This window comes from Ictidomys tridecemlineatus, chromosome 1 (assembly GCF_052094955.1).
Source record: "Ictidomys tridecemlineatus isolate mIctTri1 chromosome 1, mIctTri1.hap1, whole genome shotgun sequence".
Taxonomy (NCBI): domain Eukaryota; kingdom Metazoa; phylum Chordata; class Mammalia; order Rodentia; family Sciuridae; genus Ictidomys; species Ictidomys tridecemlineatus.
In genome coordinates this window covers 74520990-74544717 of record NC_135477.1, presented here as the reverse complement: position 1 = coordinate 74544717, position 23728 = coordinate 74520990, and the positions used below count along the sequence as shown (strand labels likewise).

General features: G+C 38.5%; 1 protein-coding gene across 13 annotated transcripts in view; it reads right to left on the bottom strand.

Moving 5' to 3' along the window:
• Frmpd2 (FERM and PDZ domain containing 2) overlaps nt 1-23728 on the bottom strand; it is a 131320-nt gene that overhangs the window by 46955 nt on the left and 60637 nt on the right. For 10 of the 13 annotated variants that reach the window (XR_013436276.1, XM_078042662.1, XM_021735782.3 and 7 more), the window contains 2 exons: nt 15340-15495; nt 9624-9809 (listed from right to left, as the gene is read on the bottom strand). Coding sequence is in view for 12 of the 13 variants with exons in the window: in XM_078042662.1 (XP_077898788.1) it covers nt 9624-9809; nt 15340-15495 (342 nt within the window). In the remaining variant the exon portion in view is untranslated. The remainder of the gene's footprint in view (nt 1-9623; nt 9810-15339; nt 15496-23728) is intronic. The other 3 variants (XM_021735781.3, XM_078042698.1, XM_078042672.1) reach the window with 2 other exon arrangements.

The following is a 23728-nucleotide window of genomic DNA, read 5'->3' as shown; positions in this document are numbered from 1 at the left end:
TGTTAGTGGATTCTGAATCTGTGGATATAATAGTTCTTTAAATAATGCATTTTCTCAAGTATTCATTCATATTGCTCTACTGGTCTTCAAAATTCTTCCTTAGTCCTCCAATCAGTCATTTTATGGCCACTTTCAAAGTTGAACATTTTCTCAGAATCCATGCATTTTGTCAGTACACACTGATATGCTTTCCCATTCTCAACATTTTATTTCAACTTCATTCATTCAGATATTAAATTTTTTTAGATAACCAAGTCACTCTTTTTAATCTAATAACTACTGTTTAACAAATCTGAAAAGGGGGAATCATTCATAAACACACACACACACACACACACACACACACTCACACACACTTGTTTCAGTTTATAAACTCAATGAAATCCTCCTTTTGGGTGACAATGCTCTAAGGTAATAAACAGAAAGTGGAATATCCATCCTATTTCTTGGCACAAAGCTGAAAACAGCCTTGACTGAAATGGGTTAGGATTTTATGTGTATTTATCGCCACTCTGATAACATCATTTAATGGGAAATTCACATCTGCAGGCAAACTTTGTCAGGAGCAAGATGCTCTGTGAACAAGATGATGTAAAATTTTAATATCAGAATTTTCAGCACAAACATAAAACCTTTCTTAAGCCCCTGTGGTTGCAGTACAAATATTCCAGGTGTTTCTGTAATATCATGTTGTTTCAAAGCATTAGTTTACTATTTCAAATAGTTCATCCACAGAAGTTGTTGCTGTTTGCTTGCTGGCTTGAGTATTTGTTTGTTTTGATACATCTTTGTAAAACAACAACTTTCTTCCAGGCAGAGATTTGTCATGAATCTCATGAAGCTTTGCAAAGCTTCTTGCATCCATGTGAATGGATTCTAAATCTATTGATTCAGGGCCCTTACTTGGGCAGGTCCTTTCCTGCGAGGGGTCCTGGCAATGTGCTCCCAGGGTCTGGTGAGATGTGGAAAGTAAGATGTTTTTATTGCAATCCATCAAGCCACCAACTCTACCTTTCCCTTTGACTTTTCCTAAGCTATAGCTTGGATTTTAAATGCCCATCAAATAAGAAGACAGTGGATTAGAGGAAGGATACACTTCCTAGCAATTCCTCAGCACCAGATTTACAAAGCAGGATGATTTTGCCCCCAGGCAGGTGGGTAATAAATTGAGCTCACTGAAATTGAATACTGGACTGCAAAAAGAAACTATACAGATACAGAAAATCAGAAACTTCAAATGGAATAAAATACATAGTGTTAGAGATGTGCCAGTGTGGCTGGCCGTGGCAGGAGCTGCAACAGCAGCCACTGAGGGGAGAGAGGACAGCAGGTAGAAAGACAAGACAGTGTGGCAAATAACAACAATAAAAATAAATTAAATTTCAAAGATTTTGGCTTGGGAGAACCTGTGGATTAGTGAGAGACATTGATCTTAATGAACAAAGAGTTGGTGGGAGAAAGTAGTTCATTAAGACAAACCCCAAATTGCTTGAGCCCCAAGGGCAGACAGCTCAGTGGTAACTGACATTGCTGACCCAGAAAATGACCAGAGTTGCAGCCTGGAAACTATCTATCAACACTGCACAGCAGTGAGGAGAGACAAATCAGGATATATGAAGGAAGTATCCAGCAGTGTGTGCCTGAACCAGAGCTACTGAAATAGACACAAAGAAAATCTTTGTTGCTAGGACACCATGAGAACTATTGGAAAGACACTGATAGTGGCCACACAGGAGCATCTGCAGTCTTGGGCGGATACCTGGTAATTCACATTCACAGTGGTAAAGGTGAATCATGTGCAGGCTTAGTCCCTATATCCTAAAAATGGATTTTACCAGAGGCCCCAGAGATCCAGATGTCCTGGAAGCTCCCCAGTAACAGAGGGCATGGATCAAATCTCAAATATCTACCAACAGAGTTCCAAAATTCACCCAAGACTAAATCCCAACTACTGGAACTTCCAATTTGAACTCTGTGTTACCCCCACTACCACCACCCCACACACAGGATTACACAATTCATAAGCACTCCCCAGTCTATCCCACCCTATACTAGGAGACTAAAACCTGAGAGCTACACCACCTGGCCAGCAAGTATGAGGAACACAAAGACATTGAACTTAACAATCCCCAGCCTTTGACCCAAGGATTGCAGAGCCAAAAATATATAGAAAGAATGGAAATCCATCCCTGCCAATAGTTTGATCACTGTAGCGGAAACAAGCCCTCTATTTCTCATTAGGATTTTTTTCTCTTTTTCCTTATTTATTTATTCTCTGTATTCCCATTTATTTTAGTCTTCTTTAAGTTTTAATTTTAAAAAATTTTTTCAAGCATTATTTCTTGTATTATTGTTTAATTTTTTCCATTATGCATAATTTTGTGTGTATGTGTGTGTAAATGTATGTGTGTGTGTGTGTGTGTGTGTGTTCTCACTGCATGAATAGGTTTGGAGAATATATACTATATGTGTGTGTGTATGTGTGTGTGTGTCATGGTATATATATTCATATAATTTCACCTTCACATTAGTAGCTTTCTTCTGCATTTATTATTCAGCCTTGATTTGACTTAGGTGGGGTGTGACTTATAAGAAGATTCAGGTTGTTTTGATCTTACATTTTCTGGTTTGTTCATATCTTGGTTCTTATCCCTCCTATCTCTCCTTCTTCACTCTCTTCCCTCAATAACAAACAAATTTTCCTGTTACCTTTTCCTCTTTTTCTTTTTTCATTATTTTCAGTTATTTTTATTCCTTTTTTAATAGCTGATATCTGCTAACTATATCCTGACCCTCTGATCACTTTTTAAAATATTTCAAAATGTTTTTGCCTTCCAACACTATTTTCTCTTACTTAGGAAACTATAGTAATATTAAATAATACAATTATATAGTTTATGTAATTCCTACGCCACTCATGTTGTTGCGATCATTAATACAGTGGACAACATAGAATATACCTGCTGTCAAATGCCTTATATAATTCACAGTTTTTTAATTATTGATATTGATATTAAATGCTGGCCCCACTACTCCTACACCAGTGACAATTAGTATTGCATATGTCAAGGTGGACATTGACCACTTATCATAAGTCTGTACATCTGTTGCTGACATTGGTGTTATTCCTGGGTCACCCTTCCATCTAAGAAAATCTGGAAAGTGTTCGGGACAAATCAAGACCACAGAGTAGAGATGTTGAGAAACATTCACAATTAGCCAAGCAACAACGAACCTCACCCCACACATAATCTAGCCCCAACTGAGCCTTAATATTACTCCAACTCAGATAATTGGGAAGACAAAAAACCCCAAACAACAACCATGATACAGGGAAGAACAAGCAGAGGACCTCAAGTCCCATGCCTGACATCTACTCATATATCAAAAAGTCTCTCTAAAAGTCTCAGAACAAAAAAGTTAACTACACACAAAAGGCCTTATGTATAAAAGAGGAAGAGGAATGCATCTCAATTGATACTCAAGTCCAAGACCTCTGAAAAAAAAAAACATGAAGAAATAGGCAAACAAATCTCCCTCCAAAATTCACAATCTCCCAACAAAGAATTCCACAGATGTGGAAGTTAATGAAATCCCAGAGAAAGATTATTAAAAAATGATTATCAAAATGTTTAGTGAACATCTAAGGAATGAATTAAAAGAGTAAATACAGGAAATGAAAGAACATTTCAATAAAGAAATAGAAGTATTGAAAAGAAATCAATCAGAACTCCTGAAAATAAAAGTCACGATTAATCAAATTAAAAATTTATTTGAGGGGCTGGGGTTATGGCTCAGCAGTAGCACACTTGCCTGTATTGTGTGAGGCACTGGGTTCAATTCTCAGCACCACAGAAAGATAATAAAATAAAGATCTATCAACAACTAAAATATATATATTTTAAAAATTTAATTGAAACAATCACCAACAAATGAAATTGCATAGAAAATAGAACTTTAGTCCTTGAAGACAGAATTTCAGGTTTTAGAGATAGGGTACAGGAACTTGAGTACATAATATGCAATAAAGGGGAAAAATGATAGGACATGATCAGAATATACATGAACCCTGGGGCAACATCAGGAGATCAAACCTGAGATTCACTGGGATAGAAGAGAGCATGGAGATATAGGCTAAAGGCATTAAGAATATTTCAATCAGATGGTAATATAAAAGTTTCCTCATATCATAAATGACATACTGGAAGCCTACAGGACCCCTTCCTCTTTATAAAAAGAAGTTCTCCAAGATGCACCATAATCAAAATACCTAACATAGAAAATAAGGAAAGAATATTTAAAAGCTGCAATAAAGAAACATCAGGGCATATTTCAAGGCAAACCAATAAGACTCACTTCTAAATTCTCAATTCAGATCCTACAATCAAGGAAGAACTGTGTTGGAGCAGGCCCAAAATGGCTATAGTAAGGTTCCCTCACCGGGGCTTCCAGCAAGCTCTGGTATGTTTTTAGCATGTAGCCAAGGTCATAAATCAGTTATGTTCTGGTTGTTGTGTAGTCAAGGATACAAACACTCTGACTGAGCATGTGTACTTCAGGTCATAAACATTAGCATGTGAGCACGGAGCCACTGATGTAACCTGTTGGCAGTGTGCCTTCTTTGTCTGGCCTACATATAAAAAAGGGCCTATAGAAATGGCTATGGGAGCTAAATGGGGTTTTCTAAGGGCTACTGATGCCTTTAAATAAAAGATGACTAATATTTCAACCATGCTTCACATTTTCTTTCAACTGCCAGAGTTCTGAATCTTGCTTCCTAGGATTGAGCCTCATCCTTCACCCAACTATCTGGAATGAGATATTCCAAGCTCTAAAAGAAAACAATTTTCAGCCAAAATTGCTATATCCAGCAAAGCTCTCTTTCACATTTGAGGGGGAAATAAAAATTTCCCATGTCAAAGATAAACTAAAAGAATTCATGACTACCAAATCATCACTGCAAGAAATACTCAAAGGTAAACTGCATACAGGGTAACCCAAAAACAAATCCCAAAGCTCCCAAATAGAGCAAGATCAATGGAAGAGTACTGCTAAATGGGAATCAAGACGATATTAAATAGAGTAAAAAAAATCAAAATGTCAGAAAACTACAAACACATATCCATATTAACACTGAATGTAAATGGTCTCAATTCCCCAATTAAAAAAAAACAGATTAGCATAATGGATCAAAAACAAGTCTAATGCTGTTTGCAAGAAATGTATCTCATAGGGAAAGACATTCACAGACTGAAGATAAAAGGATTAAAAAAAATTCCATGCAAATAGAGTCCAAAAACAAGCAATATTAGCCATTTTCACATCTGACAAAGCAGACTTCAAGCAAAAGTTAATCAGAAGACAGAAAAATGCCAATACATACTGATAAAGAAAATAATCCAACAGGAAGATGTAATAGTAAATATATATGCTCCAAAAGTCAGCACACCCAATTACATTAAAAAAGAAATATTCCTTGATATTAGATCTCAAGTAGACACCAACATAATAATACTGGGTGACTTCAACACACCCTTATAAATAATAGACAAGACATTACAAACATAAATTCAGTAAAGATATTTCCAACCTAAATAATACTATAAATCTAGTAGAACTAACAGACATCTACAGAATATTTCACCCCCGAACAGCTGAATTTACCTTCCTCTCATCAGTTCCTGGAAACTTTTCCACAATAAACTATATTCTAGATCACAATGTAAGTCTTAGCAAATACAAAAAAAAAATCAATATAATCTTGTGCAGCCTATCAGATCCTAATGGAATAAAACTAGAAACCAACAACAAGAAAAATCATAGAAACTTCATGCACACATGGAGGTTAAATAATATTCTTCTAAGTGAAGAATGGATCAAAGAAGAAATGAGAGAAGAAATCAAAAAATTCTTAGAAACAACTAGGAACAGAAATATAACATATCAAAATGTCTAGAACGTAAAAGAGCATTTCTGAGGCAAATTTAAGCATTTAAGCGTTCAGTTCTTACATTTAAGAAAACAGAGAGATTTCAAATAAATAGGCTTATTCTCCACCTCAAGATCTTAGAAAAGGGAGAACAAATTAATTCCCAAATCTGTAGATGACAGGAAATAATTGAGATTGGAGCCAAATTTAATAAAATTGAGAATTAAAAACATAGACAGGATCAATGCAACAAAGGGTGAGTTCTTCAAAAAAAATAAATAAGATTGATAAATCATTAGCCAAACTAACCAAAAGAAAGAGACAGATGATACAAGTAAACAAAATTAGAGATGAAAAAAAAAGGAGATATCAGACTTCTGAAATCCAGAGGATCATTAGAAACTATTTTGGAAATGTATACTCCAATAAACTGGAAAATTTAGAAGACATTGACAAATTCCTGCCCAAAGTGAACAAGGAAGATAAAGAAAACCTAAACAGACCAATATAAAGTAATGAAACAGCAATTAAAAGCTTTCAAAAAAAAAACCCCCAGGAAAAGATGGATTCTCAGCTAAGTTCTACCAGAACTTTAAAGAAGAACAAACACTAGTCTTCCTCAAATTATTTCATAAGATAATTAAAAGGGATGGAACACTCCCAAATACATTCTATGAAGCTAGTATAACCTTGATAACAAAACCAGACAAACACATCAAGGAAAGAAAACTATAATATCCTTGATGAACAAAGATGCAAAGATCCTTAATAAAATATTAGCAAAGCACATTGAAAAACACGTCAAGAAGATAATACACCATAATCAAGTGGGTTTCATTCCACTAATGCAGGATTCATAGAACATATACCAATCAATAAATGTAATACACCACTTAAATAAAATTAAGTGCAAGAATCACATGATCATCTTAATAGATGAAGAAAATGCCCTTAATAAAATCCAGCACACGTTTATGTTTAAAAGGCTGGAGAAGTTAGGGATAGAAGGAACTTACCTTAACATTATAAAGGATATTTATGACAAACTCAAAGCCAACATTATACTGAATGGAGAAAAACTGAAATCATTTCCTCTAAAATCAAGAACAAGACAAGGATGTTTACTTTCACCACTTCTATTCAATACAGTCCTCCAAACACTAACTAGATCATTCAGGCAAAGGAAATAAAGGGATACAAATAGGAAAAGAAGAAATCAAACTGTTTGCTAATGACATGATTCTATATCTAGAAAACTCAAGAAACTCCACCAAAGGAATTCTAGAGCTGATAAATGAATTCAGCAAAGTAGCAGGATAAAAGATCAGCATTCATAAATAAATAGCTTTCCTATACTCCAATAGTGATTCTGCTGAGGAAGAAATCAGTGAAAATCATCTCATTCACAATAAGGTCAAAAAGATAAATAAATAAATAATACTTGAGGTTAATCTAACCAAGGAGGTGAAAGATCTGTTCAATGAAAATCACAGAACACTGAAGAAATTAATTAAAGAATACCTTGGAAGATGGAAAGACTTGAAGTGTTCTTAGATAGACAGAATTAATATTGTCAAAATGACTAAAAGCAATGTACAGATTCAATGCAATGCCTATCAAAATACCAATGACTTTCTTCAAATACCAATGACTTTCTTCACAGAATTAGGGAACAAAACCCTTTAATTTATTTTGGAAAGATAAGACACCTAGAATATTCAAAGGAATACTGAGAAAGAAGAATGATGCAGGAGGCATCATAATACCTGATCTGAAATTATACTACAGAGCTATAGTAACAAAAACCGCATGAAAACCAATGAAACAGAACAGAACACCCAGAGACAAACCCATATATTTATAGCCATCTGATACTTCATAAAGGGGTCAAAAATATATGTTATAGACATATCAAAAGACAGTCTTTTTAACAAATGGGCCTGGGAAAACTGACTTTTCCATAAAAATAAGTCATTCATGCCAAGGAAGAGGATGATTATCAGGGACTGGAAATCCTAATTAAGTCATGTTTTTTTAAGCTACTGAGTTTATCTTGTGAACCTGATGACTTCCTGGCTTTAATCAAGAAATTATTCCAGGTTGTGGGGAAAATAAATATCTGTAAGAATTAAACCAATTTATATATGAAGTACTTCCTTAAAAGCAACATTGAATTTTATGGTTACAAAATTACATTTATCAAATATACTATTTAGAGTATCTGAATTTTTATGAATATTTTAAAACAAATAATATTGGAATTTTTAACTTGCAGTGAAGAAAGTAAGAAACAATGCAGTATAATTAAACTAATTTAGTGTTAAAATTCTTCAAATATCTTTTAATTGAATTAAAGTAATTCAAATAATTAAAATTCTGAAAAATTCATGGACATAACTATTATTTATATTTGAGTGAAAATATCTTGGAAAATTTTAGCTTTCTTAGAATACACAGGACCACTTTAACAAACTCAAAAATTATGCTCAATTATTATCTCCTTTTAGATACAAGTTTTTTCCCCTAAAAACAAATGATAATTTATTGTGAAATTCCATTAGGAGTTATATTTTGACACTATATTAACTTCAAAAGACAAGATGGGAGGCACAAAAGAAACATCCAGAAAACAAATAAAGGCAATTTTGTTCTACTTAGGAAATTCTAACATCAGATAATAATAAAAATAGTAATCTAGTGAGTAGAGAAATTATTAAATCATAAGAGAAAATTAAATAGAAAGAAAAACTGTAATTTTTATGGGCCATAAGATCAAGAACTTGTCTTAATGAATCGCAATAATATGGATACTGATCTGGATGGCCATGGGACAGGAAAGGACAGTCAACTACCAGAGTACCAGAGACAAATTGATTGTAACTAAATTGAGGAAGTATAAATACTCATGCAATGGTGTTCAAATACAATTTCCAATATTGTATGTTTAATAGGGACTTTCTGGGCTTTAAATATTTTCAGTAGGGATCAAAAATTTGCAATACTCTGTGTCCCATAGTACACCTGTGGTCCATGGCAGACAGACTAGGTGCTTTGGCACATTGTGTGCAAAGGGAAAATTAAAACAGAAGAAAGTTGGTTGCGGTGGTGCACACCTGTAATCCCAGCTGCTCTGGAGGCTGAGGCAAGAGGATCACAGGTTCAAAGCCAGTTTATTGAGGCTGTGAGCAACCTACTGAAACCCTGTCTCAAGATGAAAAATATAAAGAGCTGGGGCTATGGCTTAGTGGTTATTTACCCTTGGGCTCAAACCCTAGTACAAAAAAAAAAAAAAAACAGAAGGAAGAAGGAAGATGTTTCATAACTTGGCAGACTCCATTCAACTCCTCCGTCTCCCACTTCCAAACTTGCTCTCAACCTTGACAGTTTCCCCAATTTAAGGAAACGTTATCCAGAAGGAAAGTAAAGCCCTTTTGGCTGAGGTCTGAAGATTCTTCATCTGGACTTGTGAGGGACTGACAAGGATGATAGGAAGAACTGGCCTTCTGGAGACCTTCCAAAATACCCTAGTAGACTTTTCCCAAATACCCAGCATGTATCAGTATGCAGGTTAACTAAGGCTGGGCTGTGAGCCTATTTGGTCAAGAGAAATTCACTATATCTGTGGCTCCTTTAAAGGGGCAGCAGATCAAAGGAAAATGAAGCCCAGGTCATTTAGTAACTAAGCCACACTCACATAAGTCGAGATCTTCCCAGTTTCTCTCCACCAAAACCGCAAAGTTGCAATTCTGCTGTTGTTTTTCACTTCATATACTATGACACCTTTAGCACAGATGCCCAAAGCCAGCTCCTCTTCTGGCCTTTTTTTCTCTGGGAAAATCTGGTGAACCAACACTCCATATTCTGGGAGCTGCTGAATGATCTAGAGCAAGAAAAAGTTCTATTTAGGAGAGACAGACATGCTGGTTTAAAATAATGGACCCAAACCATTCCATGAAAAATACATTAATAGATATTGTCACTCAATAAGTTTGGAAACACCCAGCTAAACAGATTTTCTTATTATGAAATGTACCCACACCTCTGATATAATGATGATGATGATGGTGTGTGTGTGTGTGTGTGTGTGTGTGTGTGTGTGTGTGTGTGTGTGTGTGTATGTATTGTTTTTATCTCATGGAATCTCAATTGTAGAAGTCCTAAAGCAACCCTTGAAACACAGTTACATGACACAATAGCACAATAATATTCTGAACAAGTATTTTTAGAATTGAGACTCTCCTGGAACTTCTCAAGGTAAGAAATTCCTTTTTTCCAATTGTTTAAATCATCATCACCTGCAGTGTTTTCTGCTCAAGCCTCTTTGTGTTACAGATGGAAAAACACCGGCTCAGACACAGAAAGCAACTTCTGAATCATTAGCATTAGTGTCAAACCAAGATAAGCCATAACCACCTTGCAGAGAAAATGTCCCATCACGTTAGTATTTCTTACCATGCAGCATTGCCTTTATAGGATCTCCATAGTCCCAGATCTCTCAGTTTACCAGGAGATTGAATTTTGCCAGGGATCAAGAGTCAATTAGAGTTAGAGACTGCATCTGGCAAACTAAATTCTTAAGAGAATTTGAGATATAAACTCACATATATGTTTTTAAGTCTGAATGGTAGTCATGTCTCTTTCATCTTTATCTTCACCTGGAAGAGGACTCCAGTCCTCATCAAGATGATGCACATGGACCCACAGCAAGGGTATCTTGCTCCAGGCACTTGTAAACCTCTCAGAAGGGTTTCATTGGTGGTATCTGGTACCTCATCTCCACCCCCAGCAGAATGCCATGTCCTACCCAATCTTTCTCACCCACTGGCAATCACAAAAGCAGGGACAAATTACAGCTTTTGTCTGTCTCTCTCAGGTTCATTGCTGACCTCTCTCCTTGTGTTGATAAATGATCTCTACAGATGGTTGATAATGCCTGCGGATCCCATGACTCTCCACATGGTTTCAATTAAATTTCTGGATGCTGAACCTCTTCTTTTAACTTTGGAGAGACATGTCATTTTCATTATCATTCAAAACAGTATTTATTGAGCACAGATGTTGAAATAACCAGTAGCCAGATTGGGCTTGCAATTGGTTAAGGTATGACAGAGTAGGGCCACCCCAAAACAATTAAGTGAATTCTTTTAAAGAATTCAACATGATATTTCTTTAAAAACGATTTTAAAGCATTAGTTTTTGTGAGAATACAAATGCCTTGTTTACATTTTTTTAATTATTTGGTGTTAGCTTTATTTTATTTTTTAATGATACTGAGAGGGTTATAATACTTGAGTGCTGGGGTCCCAAAATTCTTAAGTGATAGTGTTATGCTAAGTATTTCCCATGCTTTATTTTGTTATTTATTCAATCTTTACAGCAATGCTAAGATACAGGTATAGCTACCTCTTTTAAAAGGAGAGGATGGAGGCACAAAAGGGATAAGTAATCAGGTCAACTAAACATTTTGTTGCTACAGGTCAAATTCTTCAGTTAAATGAAATTTTTTAATAAAATTCAACTTTTCCATGAAAATGCCACTTCATCTTCTATTCTTATGGTATAAGGAAGTCACGGAGAAACTAGACACTACTGTTACAGGAGTTTCATTCCATACTACGGTTGATAGCTACAGTCATGGTTGCAAAACATACAAGCATTGCTTTACACTGCATTTGATACAGCTTGATGGTCCAGATCATTACTTGCTTTGATGATTCCTATTTTAGTCACACAATCAAGTATCATCATAACTATGCTCAGGAAAGGGAAATAAGGGTTTTGGTATATACAAAACCCAATAATCAAAAACCATTGATCAGCTACTGGTTACTTGGAAGTTATTGGTGACCCTTCTGCCCAAACTTTGCTGCCTATTTTGCCATGAATAATTCAGCCTGGCTCTACCATTCACTTGGATTCATGTGCTGCAGATAATCACATTCAGCCTTTCCTTGATTTCCAACAAGATCAAATTTCAGTTCCATTTCATGTCACCTCTTGGCATATATGCTCAAAACATCAAGTTCTATTGAAACAAATGTAAAGAAAAGTGCAAGACCCAAAGAACAGTTGGTGTCAATATGGTGCATCACATTTATGTGACAAAATCAATCTAAAAGGAATGCTTTCAATTCTCTCTTACTACATATATCAGAAAAACATTCTATGAATATGATGTTTTAACTTTTGGTTTAGTATATTTTAGTACATACTAAAGGGCAAATACTTCAATTAAGTATATCTGAAAGACAAATTGTTCAATTGATTCAAGTAATCCTCCAAAGTTTCCATTTTGGAGCCAGGAATGAGAATATGTTCATATGAGACTTTTTGCTCCTGAGTTTTCATTCTAAACTAAAATACAGGGTATTCAGAAAGCCTTGAATCACAGTCTATAAGAAAATAGCATTATCTGTCTCTGCTCTGTTCTACCAGGGAATCTTCCATGGTGTCTTTCCTCACCCATCCAGCATGGCTGTTATCTGCCTCTTTCTCAAAGGGTCATTTCATCTTCATGTGATAAGGGCCATCCTCTTAGGGGTTCCTGTCTTGACTGCAGCAGACATCAAAATAAAACTGAAACCAGGTGTTCCTGTACACCAGTCCCTAGAGCACCCTTGCTTTACTGAAAACTGTTGAAAACAACTGCATTGTTATTTCCAGGTGTTCACTCAGAGATTCACAATAACTCATATCCTTTGACCCTATAATTCCACTTTTGAGAATCTTTCCTAAGAAACATGCTGAATAATTGAGAGAAATCCTTCTCAAAATTCTTTTCAGTGCTGACTTGCCAGGAAAGGTTGAGGAAACTAGCTCTCAGGCAGTGCCTGACGACCTAAAGACAACAATGCCTTAAAATGGTCGATATATCAGGCAGCCCTTATAAAGGATGTTTGCAAAGCATCTGCAATGATCTGGAGAATGCATTGGTTATGATGCTAAGTGGGGAAAAATACAGGATACAACCAGTACAAGTTCAACAGCTAAAAAACCAAAAACATTTAAATTACATATCACAAGCCCTACTTGTGTGGGAAAATGGTTCTGTGGTTGAAGAAGTCTGGAAAACAGTGAGTTAACATTAAATAAGCTGTTCTGGGGTTAATATGCTTTTGTAATTGTGAATCTTGCAGAGAGAGGATGGTATTCAGCGTTATCCCACCCTGGATTGCTGCCAAGTCTGCTTCTAGTGTGAGGTGATGAACCAGCAGAGCTAGGCATCGTGATCAGGAATAGGTTTTTTGAGGGTTTTTTTTTTTTAAATAAAATAGAAAAGCCATGAGGAGCTATGATTAAATAATCCAGCACTATTTATAGAGTATCTGGTCTCTGCTACAGGTTCTAAGGATCTAGGGCCCTCCAGGCATTTACAGCCTAGTCGAAGAGGGAAGAAATACCCAGAAGAGACTATACTGCTCATTGTCTCAGCAATGTGTAGAAATAATGTTTAAACTGCTTGTTACCATCAACCTGTAATTCCACTCAAGAGATTCTAACCCTAACAAATTAGGCAGAAATACGGGTAAAGATTTATATAGAAAAATACTAATCTCAGTACTGTTTACAATAGTCCCATATTAGAAAAAAAATTTATATGTTGAGCAATGCAGCACTGAGGAAGAAAATACATATTGCTTCAAAATAAGTTTGAGATCCTCATGATGCGGAATTACATAAATACATACAATTACATATATAATATAAATTCACTTTTAAATATATGTGCATACATACATATATTTGAATGCATAGGACAAAGAGAGGAGGGTGAATATACAAAAATGTAAATGTGCTAACTCCAAGGGACCGAATGATGGAAAATGTTTGTTCAACAGTCTTACGCCCTAACGAGGAAGGTCCCAGTGTGCACTGGGGTAACAAAGCCCTGTCTAGTTCATCTCTCTGCACCCAGGGCAGGCAGCCTACATCATTAGCAACTCCATCCTGTCCACCAGGGGGAACCGGGAAAGCCGGAGTATTCCTTAACACAATGAAGATTGCATGCAAATGAAATCAAATCTATTCAGTGCTTCCTGTGAAACACTGGAGAAAACATGTTTTCTGCCTTTTTGATTCTGAGATGGTGGCTCCTTTTATAATCATTTTTCATAGTACAACCATGGAAGGGAAGAACAAAAACAGTGAACCTGGCACACAAAGCTGGGCTTGGGAGAGCATGGCAGAGAGCATACACCCTGCAGAAGTCTACAATTGGGCTGAGTCGGTGGCCTCTCGGCTTGATTCTTTGGTTCTGTGGTCACTCACCATCAGATAAGCTCTGAAGTCCCCACTTATCCCTCAAGGCAATGCTACATCCTCTTGACAGGAAACCCACATGAAGACTGGACTATGGAATGTAGCAAGTGTGTTTTTGTTGGGGCTTCTCAAATGAAAACCTTTCAGGATGCTAGCATTGGGAGGCTTCTGCTAAATAACCAGCCAAAGAGAAAGGTCAGGCCTCATCTCAGTAGATTTTCTTTCAAGCATCCATCTCTGCTAAAGTCAAGAAAATGTGGACAGACTCTTTCCACTCATGTCAGGAGGCTCAAGTACACAAAAATGCATAAATCCCTTTACATTCTTTTGAAACTGTGCCCCAAGTCTAAAGGTCCAGTCATATCCCCTGTCTTGGGTGATCCAGAGGATACCACCTTCACTGACCCCCAGCTGCACCTGCAAGGAAAAGTAATCACTCACCCCTCAACCCAATCCCATCGTCTTGACCTAGAATCCTTGGTGTTGTTCTTGTTTTCACAGGCATTTATCACAACGTTACCACAATGTGGCTGTCATCCTAGGACTTGGGACTCACCAGGAGCAGGGAGCACATGCTTTTTGACTCCATTTCCCACAGTACCTGACCCACAGTGAGTAGAGGTTGTAGAGTAAGCAAAGGTAGTCATCATTATGGATGCTCAAGAATATATGCATATTGAACTATTGCTGCTTTTACTTGAGGAGTGAAGAGTTCATGCCCCCCGGGCATGAACCATACTAATTGTGTTGAACTGAGGACAAATAATCCAAGTCTACACACTAGAAGTCTTCTAATGACTTTGCTTGGACTCACATCACAGTTTTGTACTTCAGTTGTCCTGGGAGTCATGCATAGGAATATGGTCTCCCTACCTGCTGGAAATTGTCAATGATGCTGCTCTAAGAATGCATATAGGCCCTACAGCACTCACCCTGGCCTATTTTGGAGTTCATTTCCCATGCTACCTGCTCCCAGAAACCTCTCTAATCCTCTCAGAGCAATGGAGGCTTCTTTTCTCCTGTAGTTCAAGGTTCTGGCCTGCATCTCCTTTGCAGGTCTGAGCCAACTGGTCCCCAGAGAATGCCTTAGAGGGGAACACTAGCTGCATTCCTTGAGCACCAGCACATCTCTCAGTGTCCAAAGGCCTTACCCTCAAGAACTCCAGTTCAGCATCCTCTCCCCATGGTGCAGAACAGAGCCGGTGCATCTCTGAGACTTCGACTTGGACCTGGAGAGCAGTCATTCTCTCTATCAGGCTTGCTGGGATGTAATCTTCAACTCGAAAATATGCCTTACTTTCTGTCTGCTGGAAATAGGATGCAGAAGAAAGAAGCATAACAAAGATGTCTACTGTGGGATTATGAGCAGAAATGTGTCTGTAGTCACAATCCCATTAGGGCCCCATAACAAAGATGCTTCTTTGAGGTGCCCACCAGGAACATCATCTACTAGCATATTATAAATGGGGCCAAACCCTATGACATGAATAGAAAGGAGAAAGAAAGGAGCCACCCATTTAGAAGTACCTTCTGTATGCCAGGTGGTCTTTAGAACTCAGTAGACTCTATATCCTTACAATAATTTGCAAAAGAGGAAATATTATGGCCATGGCCAAGATCCACAAGTAGTGAAAACATTTCATAGATTTAAGGTCATCCTTTTTTAAGTAAGGCTATAGTCTCTTGGGAGAGGTTGGGTCACCCACCGTCTGCTACTGAGTTCTCTGAACACAGACTCAGAGAGAAGAATGCTGAAGTTTGTGGAGGAGTGGTCTCAGGGTACACTGTAAAGAATGAAGATGGCAGGATTAGGCAGAGGGAGAAATTGACTCTGCTTTTGTTTCTGAATCAACTTTCTGTGGTCTCAGGATGATTCTCTCAGTACCTTTGAGAAAACCCCAGCTTTGAAGGCAATTACATATGAGGAAAACACCTGGGAACTGGAACAATCTGGCCTTCTTTAGGCAGAGTGTAGGTGAGTTTGTCTGAAGCAGATCTAAAGGGAATAATATAGTGTATACTACATCCTACACTCCTGCTGTGCTACATACAGCCTTGTGGTGGTGAACAGCATCCTCCAGCTTGGTACTGGCTGATGCTGGTCCCAGACTCAGCTCAGACCCTCCAGCTTGGTACTGCTGATGCTGGTCCCAGACTCAGCTCAGACATTCAAAGGGAGAGAAATTGCTCAGCAATCTCATGCATTGAAAAGTATTTTAGATTGCCAAATCTACAATACTGACAACACCTAATGTTGCTGGGGATGTGGAGCAACAGGAGCTCTCTCATTCATTACTGGCAGGAATGTAAAATGGAGCAGCCACTTTAGAAGAAAATTTGATAGTTTCCTCCAAAACTCAACATACTCTTGCCATAGGATCAAGCAACCATGTCCTCTGGAATTTACCTGAAAGAGCTAAAAACCTGTGTCCATAGAAAATCCTGCACAGGGACTAGGGATGTTGCTCAGCAGTGAAATAATTGCCTAGCATGCATGAGGACCTGATTTTGATCCCCAGCAACAAAAACAAAAACAAAAAACTTACACATGGATGTTGATAGCAACTTCATTCATAATTGCCAAAATTTGGAAGCAAAGGCTATCCTTCGGTGGGTGAATGGATAAACTGGTAATTCCAGACAATAGAATATCATTCAATACTCAAAAGAAATGAGCTATCAAGACTTGAAAAGACGAGAAAATTTAAATGCATATTCTGAAGTGAAAAAAACCCATCTGAAGAGGCTAAATGCTGTATGGTTCCAATTGTATTACATTCTGCTATGAAGACAGTAAAAGATCAGTGGTTGCCAGGGGTTAGGTGGAAGGATGAGTAGATAGAACTCAAAGGAATTTTAGGGCAATGAAACTACTCTATATGAAAATATGATGGTAGATATACATCTTTATACATTTGGCAAAACTTGTACAATGTATAACACCAAGAGTGAAGAACCCCAGGGTAAACTATGTTCTCTGCTAATTGAGTTAATGCAGCTTCATTGGTTGATGAAATGTATATTTTGGTGCATAAGGTTTGTAGTGTTCAGACAGGGAGACAATGAGCATGTGTAGGAGCTAAGGGATATAGGAAATTTCTGTACATTTCACTCAATTCTGCCATGAACCTAAAACTGCTTTGATATGGTTTTGGTCCTAAATGTCCCCAAAGGCCCATGTGCTAAAGGCTTAGTCATCAGTCTGTGGTGATATTGAGAGGCAATAAAAGGTAGGGCCTAGTGAAAGAAAGTTAGGTCACTGGGTTGGGTGGCTGTCTTTGAAAGAGATATTGGGACCCCAGCTCCTTATTTTCTCTCTCTCTTTTTTTACTTTCTCATCCCAGCAGGTGAGCAGCTTTGCTCTACCACAGGCTCCCAACCATGATCGTCTACTTCACCATGGGCCCAAAGCAATGGGACCAAGCAATCATGAACTGAAACCTCCAAAACCTTAATCTGAAATGAATTTTTCCTTCTTATAAGTTGATTATATCAGCTATTTTGTTACAGTGATGGAAAGTTAACACATCCTCTAAAAAATAAAGCCTATTAAGCTGGTTGTGTTGGTGCAGGTCTACAACCCCAGTGACCTGGGAAGCTTAGGCAGGATGATCACAAGTTCAAAGGCAACTTATTGAGAACCTGTTTCAAAAGAAAAAATAGAAATGACTGAAAATGTGTCTCAGCACCCCTGTGTTCAATCCCCAGTACCATAATAAATTAATAAATAAATAAATAGTCTATTAAGATATTTGGGGGTTAAAAAAAAAAAACATTTAGGATCTTTAACCCAGCATCTCATTGCAAGGAATATATCTAACAGAAGAAGTCAACATGGAACTAAAAAAAGCTCCAGGCAAAAGTACATTTATTTCTATGTCATTTATAAAAGAGAAAGATCAGAAGCAATTTGAATGATAATAACAGTAATTATCACTTACATGGCAGTATCAGGTGAATGCCCAACAGTAAGACAATGGGCAAGGGAAGGCAGACCCAGCCCTGTGGACTCATAACAAGCAGCCACGACAAATGATCATCAGGAAGGCCATAGAGGACATATACCATGAAGTGAGAAAGCAGACTACAAATTGAATGTGGCAATCTTTACAACTGTATAAAAGTCCCTGCGTGTGATCAAGGCTGGAAGAGAATGTGCCCAGAGGAAGGTTGTTCTGCCGTGATGATGTGATTAAGGAGATTTATTTTTATACTAAATTGCCTTTGTCTTCCTTTTTAAAATGCAAATGTAATCATGTTACTTCCCTGCTTAAAATTCTTCAGGGGCTCCCAATCTTTCACAACAATGGCTTGAAAATCTTTTTTTTTTCCCAGCACCAGAACCACTTAATCAAACAAAACATAAGTCCCTAAGGAGGGTATACTAAGTCCCCCCAAATATGACACGTTATCCAACCAGCCTGATAGCCACCTAAGCTCAGGCCATGGTGAAAAACCTGCAGCTTCCTGGGTGGGCTGGCCCCCTCCTCCTGCCCACTCAATGACACAAAGAAGGGCTCTCCCCTCCCTAATGCCTTTGTCATTCCCACTATAGCACCTAGTGCAGAGTGAAGCAAAGCTCTAGAAGTGTGTCCTGGTTGGGCTCTCACTAACTTACCTAACCTCACAGAGCTGCATTTTCCTCAATTGCAAATGGAAATAATACTAGCTTTTCAGGGTTAAATAAGGATTAGATGGTGCTAAGCCTAAAGCAGGCAATCTATAAATTAGGACTAAGCACGTACATGTATAAATGAATGGGTTTGTATATTCTATTACCTTCATACACACATAAAAAAAAAAAGGTCTGCATTAGGAATCACATGGTGAGCATCAGAGAACGCCTCAGAAATACTGTAGACCCCAGTGGTACCCAAAAGGTTAAGGCTTGGCAGGATTTGGGGGTAGGGAGTCATAAGTGGAGAATGAGAACAGATGGAAGCAGAAGCAAAATAAGGTCAAATAGAAACTAGACAGGCACAGGAGGTCGCCAGAATGAGGCATCACAGTAGTTAATTTTGTGTCAACTTGAATGGGCAATGGGATGCCCAGATATAAGTCAAATTTTAGGTGTATCCATTAGGGTGCTTTTGGATAAGATCGACATCTACATTAATTGAATAGGAAAGAAGATCACCCTCTTTAATGAGGCAGGTGTTTTTAGCCCATTAGTGCTATCATAACATCATACCACAGACTGAGTCATTTACAGAAAAACAGAAATTTATTTATCATAGTTCTGGATCCTGAGAAGACATCAGCACTAGAGTCTAGTAGGGCTGCTAAGTATTGTGCTTCCAAGAGGGAGGCTTGCTGCCATCTCACATGGAGGAAAGCAGAAGGAAAAAGGGAAACACTAAGCTAGTTCACTCCAGTCCTTTCTTAAGGCATTAATCCTTTCATGAGGGCAGAGCCCTTGTGACCTTATTCATGCCTCAAAAAGTCCCACTTAATGCTATCAAAATGAGGAGTAAGTTTCAATTTGAACTTTGGAAGGAACACATCCAAACCATAATAGTAGGATTCAAGCAATCTGTTAAAGGCCTAAATAAAACAAAAAGAAAGACCCTCCTATAAGAAGGAACTCCTCTCTGCCTTTCTGTCTTCAAGCTGGGACACAGGTTTTCTGCCTTTGGGCTCAGACTTGAAACACCATCTGCCCTCCTGGGTCTTCAGCTTACCAATTGCAGAACTAGGGTCTGGTCAGTCTCCATAACCACATGAATCAATTCCTTATAATAAAGCTGTAGGTAGAAGGATGGATGGATGGATAGATAGATAAACAGACAGACAGATATCCTATTGCTTCTATTTCTCTGAAGAACCTAGGCCTATATAGTAATTTTCCCCAGTCCTATGGGACCATGGGGAAAATTATGCTGGTGGAAAGATTCTGGACCTGAGTAAATAATACTCAAGTTCCCCAGGTGCCCTCAGTGGGCCTGCCCTTCAACCAAAGGCACCGCTTTGGTTCTGGTGAAGTGAGTAGAATAAAACCCCTCCAAGCACTAGAGTTAGACCCGGGTTTCACATCATATGTCTGAAACCATAGACTGATGGTTAACTGTAGTATAATTTTATATCAAAGCATTCCTAATTCTGGGGAAAGGGAAAGAAAGCTTGCAAACAAAAATTGCTATGTGCCAGACACTATATATGCATTATTATTTTCCATTCTGCAAATGAAAAAGCCAGGCTCAGAGAGATAACATGCCCAAAGTTAAGTAGCTACTGACCAGAAAAGTCAGGCTTTGACACCTTTCTGTCCAACTCCAGGACTCTGGCATCACTTCTCTGGATCATAGAGTTTGCTGAGGATAGACTAACATTTCCTTTGGAAGATACCCTGTCCTGTCCAATTTGGCCAAATACAAGAGTGGTCTAGAACCTTACAGCAAAGTCAACTGAAGGATTCACAGGGGCACCAATAGCTCAGAGCATTCTCCTCCCAAAGGTCAGCACAAAGGCATGAGGGTTGCCCCAGGCCTCCCCAGTCTTAGAGCGGAAGATGCAAAGGAGCTCCAAGGTAAGCATCAACAGGGATGGAGGAAAGAGGGTGAGGGGGCCAGGATAGCTCTTGAATACTACTTTCCTGGGTCAGTTTGGTGTCAGTGCAGAAAGAAAGTCCCAGTGCCCTTGGGCCATGGGGTCTCCATGGAGTCTCCATGGGGGATAGGAATGGAAATTGCACTACAGGTCCCTGGCAGGAAAACTGCTGACTTTTCTGATTGAAGGTCTATCTATAGTGCTATCCAGTCCAGGAGGCTGCACTCAATTGATTTTCCACTCAGACCAATAGCTCTTGGGCATTCTCCCTGTGTTTCTGGTACCACTTTGGTTCTGGTGAATGAGTAGAACAAAACAAATAAAACCCTTAAGGCATACTTGATTCTAACAGAGTATGTTAATTGGCTTTCCATTGCAGTGACAAAATACCTGAGATAATTAACTTTTTAGGAGGAAAGTTTTATTTTGGCTCAGTTTCATGGTCACTTGGCCCTGTTGGTTTGGCCTTGTGTAGCACAGTACAACATAGAGGAAGTATATGGTAGAGAAAGCATGTTCACCTCATAGCAGCCAAAAAACAAAGAAAGAGAAAGAGGTAGAGCCAGGATTCTAAAATCCCCTCCAAGGGCATGTCCCCATAGACCTAATTTCCTTCCACTAGCCCCACTTCCTCAAGGTTCCACAGCCTCCCAATAGCATCACAGATTAGAGACCAAGTCTTTATACATGGACCTTTGGGGATTTTCAAGATCCAAATCATAACACGGAGAATGAAAATAAAATTGATAAATGGATTTATCATGCCAGGTGATGATAAATACTATGAAGAAACATACAGCAGTGTTATGGGATGCAACAGGACTTTGGAGACTCCAGGATTTGGTAGCAACTTCCAAAACTGTTCTGGGAGTTGTTTCAAGGCAACACTGATATAGTCAGAAAAGTGTTGTTCAAACTGTAGTCTGCAAACCATTTGAGAGTCATGAAATCCGTTGGCAGGCTCTTAACCAGCATTTTTTAAAACTAACCAGAATAGAAAGAGAAATATCAATGTGCATCACATGTAGAAAGGGTACAACCTATTTCCTGAAACTTTTGCCTCAGTTCTCTGTGTGCATGTGTGTGTGTGTGTGTGTGTGTGTGTGTGTGTGTGTGTTGTGTGAGAGACTGTTGGTTATAATGGACATAATTTTTAAAATTATGGGTCACAGCATAAAACACTTGAAGCCACAGTTCTCAAAAAAATTGTTTTTTAATGTTGAGCTGTATTTGCTCTTTAACCTATCACTGAGATGAGGCACACAAGCGTGTCTAAGTTAACCCCTGGTTTCTCCAGCCCATGCACATTTGGGAATTAAGAACACAGTTTTGTGAAGTCATCCACATGCAGTGGTGACCACAGCTTCTCCTTCTCAGACTGCATTCTTCAGTCGATTATTCAGACTATAATATTATCATGTTGCCATAACAAAGAACACAGACTGAGCAGCTTGAACAACAATTTATTTTCTCCATTCTGGAGGCTGAAAGACCTAGATCAAGGAGTTAGTATATTTCTTTTGTTTTGTTTTTTAAACTCTTTCTCCTTGGCTTGCAGATAGCCACCCGCTCCCTGTGTCCTCTGTGTCCTCACAGGGCCCTTCTTCCTCTGTGCACTCATCCCTAGTCTTCTTTGTGTGTCCAAATGTTCTCTTCTATAAGAACCTGGTCAGAATGGTTTAGGAGCCACACATAGCCCCATTTCAACTTCAACACTTTGTGTGTGTGTGTGTGTGTGTGTGTGTGTGTGTGTGTGTGTGTGTGTGTTTTACTGGGGACTGAGCCACTGAGCTACATCCCTATCCCCTTTAATTTCAGTCTGACCTCAAACTTGTGATCCTCCTATGTCAGCCTTCCAGGCACTGAGATTATAAGCTTGAGCCTTTGCATCTGGATCATCACTTCTTTAAAGCTCCTGTCTCCAAATACAATCACATTCTAAGGTACTACGTATTATGGCTCCATCTATAAGTTTTGGGGGACACAATTCATCCCATAATACAGATAAAACTTTGGCCAAGCATGGCTCCTTAACTCAAGGAATGTAGCATTGCTGACCATCAAGTGCCCATTTATTTCTGGCCATGTCTCACTGCTTTATTTCTTCCTAGAAATGCAAAACCATCACCCTTACCTCTCAGTCTATGTACCTTGTTTAGTGTGGACTCTAGCCCTGGCTTCCAGGGCAGCCATGAGATTCAAGACCAGCCAATCAGAGTATGGCATCTCCCTGTGTGGTGATTGGTTTAGCATGAGCACCTAACTCTATCAGAACTCATGAGGTGAGCCCAGGATTTCTATGGCCTTTTTTAAGAGAGCACATCCCCTTTTTGTGCTAGGCTGGAGCCCAGAGGATAGAATTGGGAAGCCACTGGAAATAAAACAGACATGGAGATACACCCCAGAAACAAGAAGTTCTAATGACAGTATTTGAGTTTTCACAGCCTACAAGCCCTAAACATGGTAAACACCCCATGTAAGTGTTATAGGGCTGGAGGCTTGTCAAAAGGGCAGGGGGTAGGTTAGGAAAGGACCTGGACCTGGACCTTTCAGCTCTGCACACCAATAAAAAAATGACACCATTTTATTCAAGCCAATCTGAATTCAATTGCTGTTTGCCATCAAGAGAGCACTTACTAATCTGTGCTGGCCAAGGGTATGGGCAAGATGGTCAAAAAGTCCCAGAGGGTACAGAGAAGAAATCAGTCTATTATTCATGGGGGCAGGAAAGCTGTGCATTTTAGGTCAACCAGGAAGAGGGTTATGGTTGTGATAAATATGCATATACTAGTGGGGAAAGCATATGAGGTCCATGTATGTACCATTTCTTGGGATCTCAAGGATTTAAAAAGCCACTTTGAGGATTTCTGGGGCATAAAGGTAGGGTTATTAAACCTCTTAATTTCTTTCTTTTGAGCAGTGGACTTCCTCCTTCAACAGCCATTGTGTCCTCTCTAGAGCATCTTTCTCCAAGTTGAGTATTCCCCAGTAGTA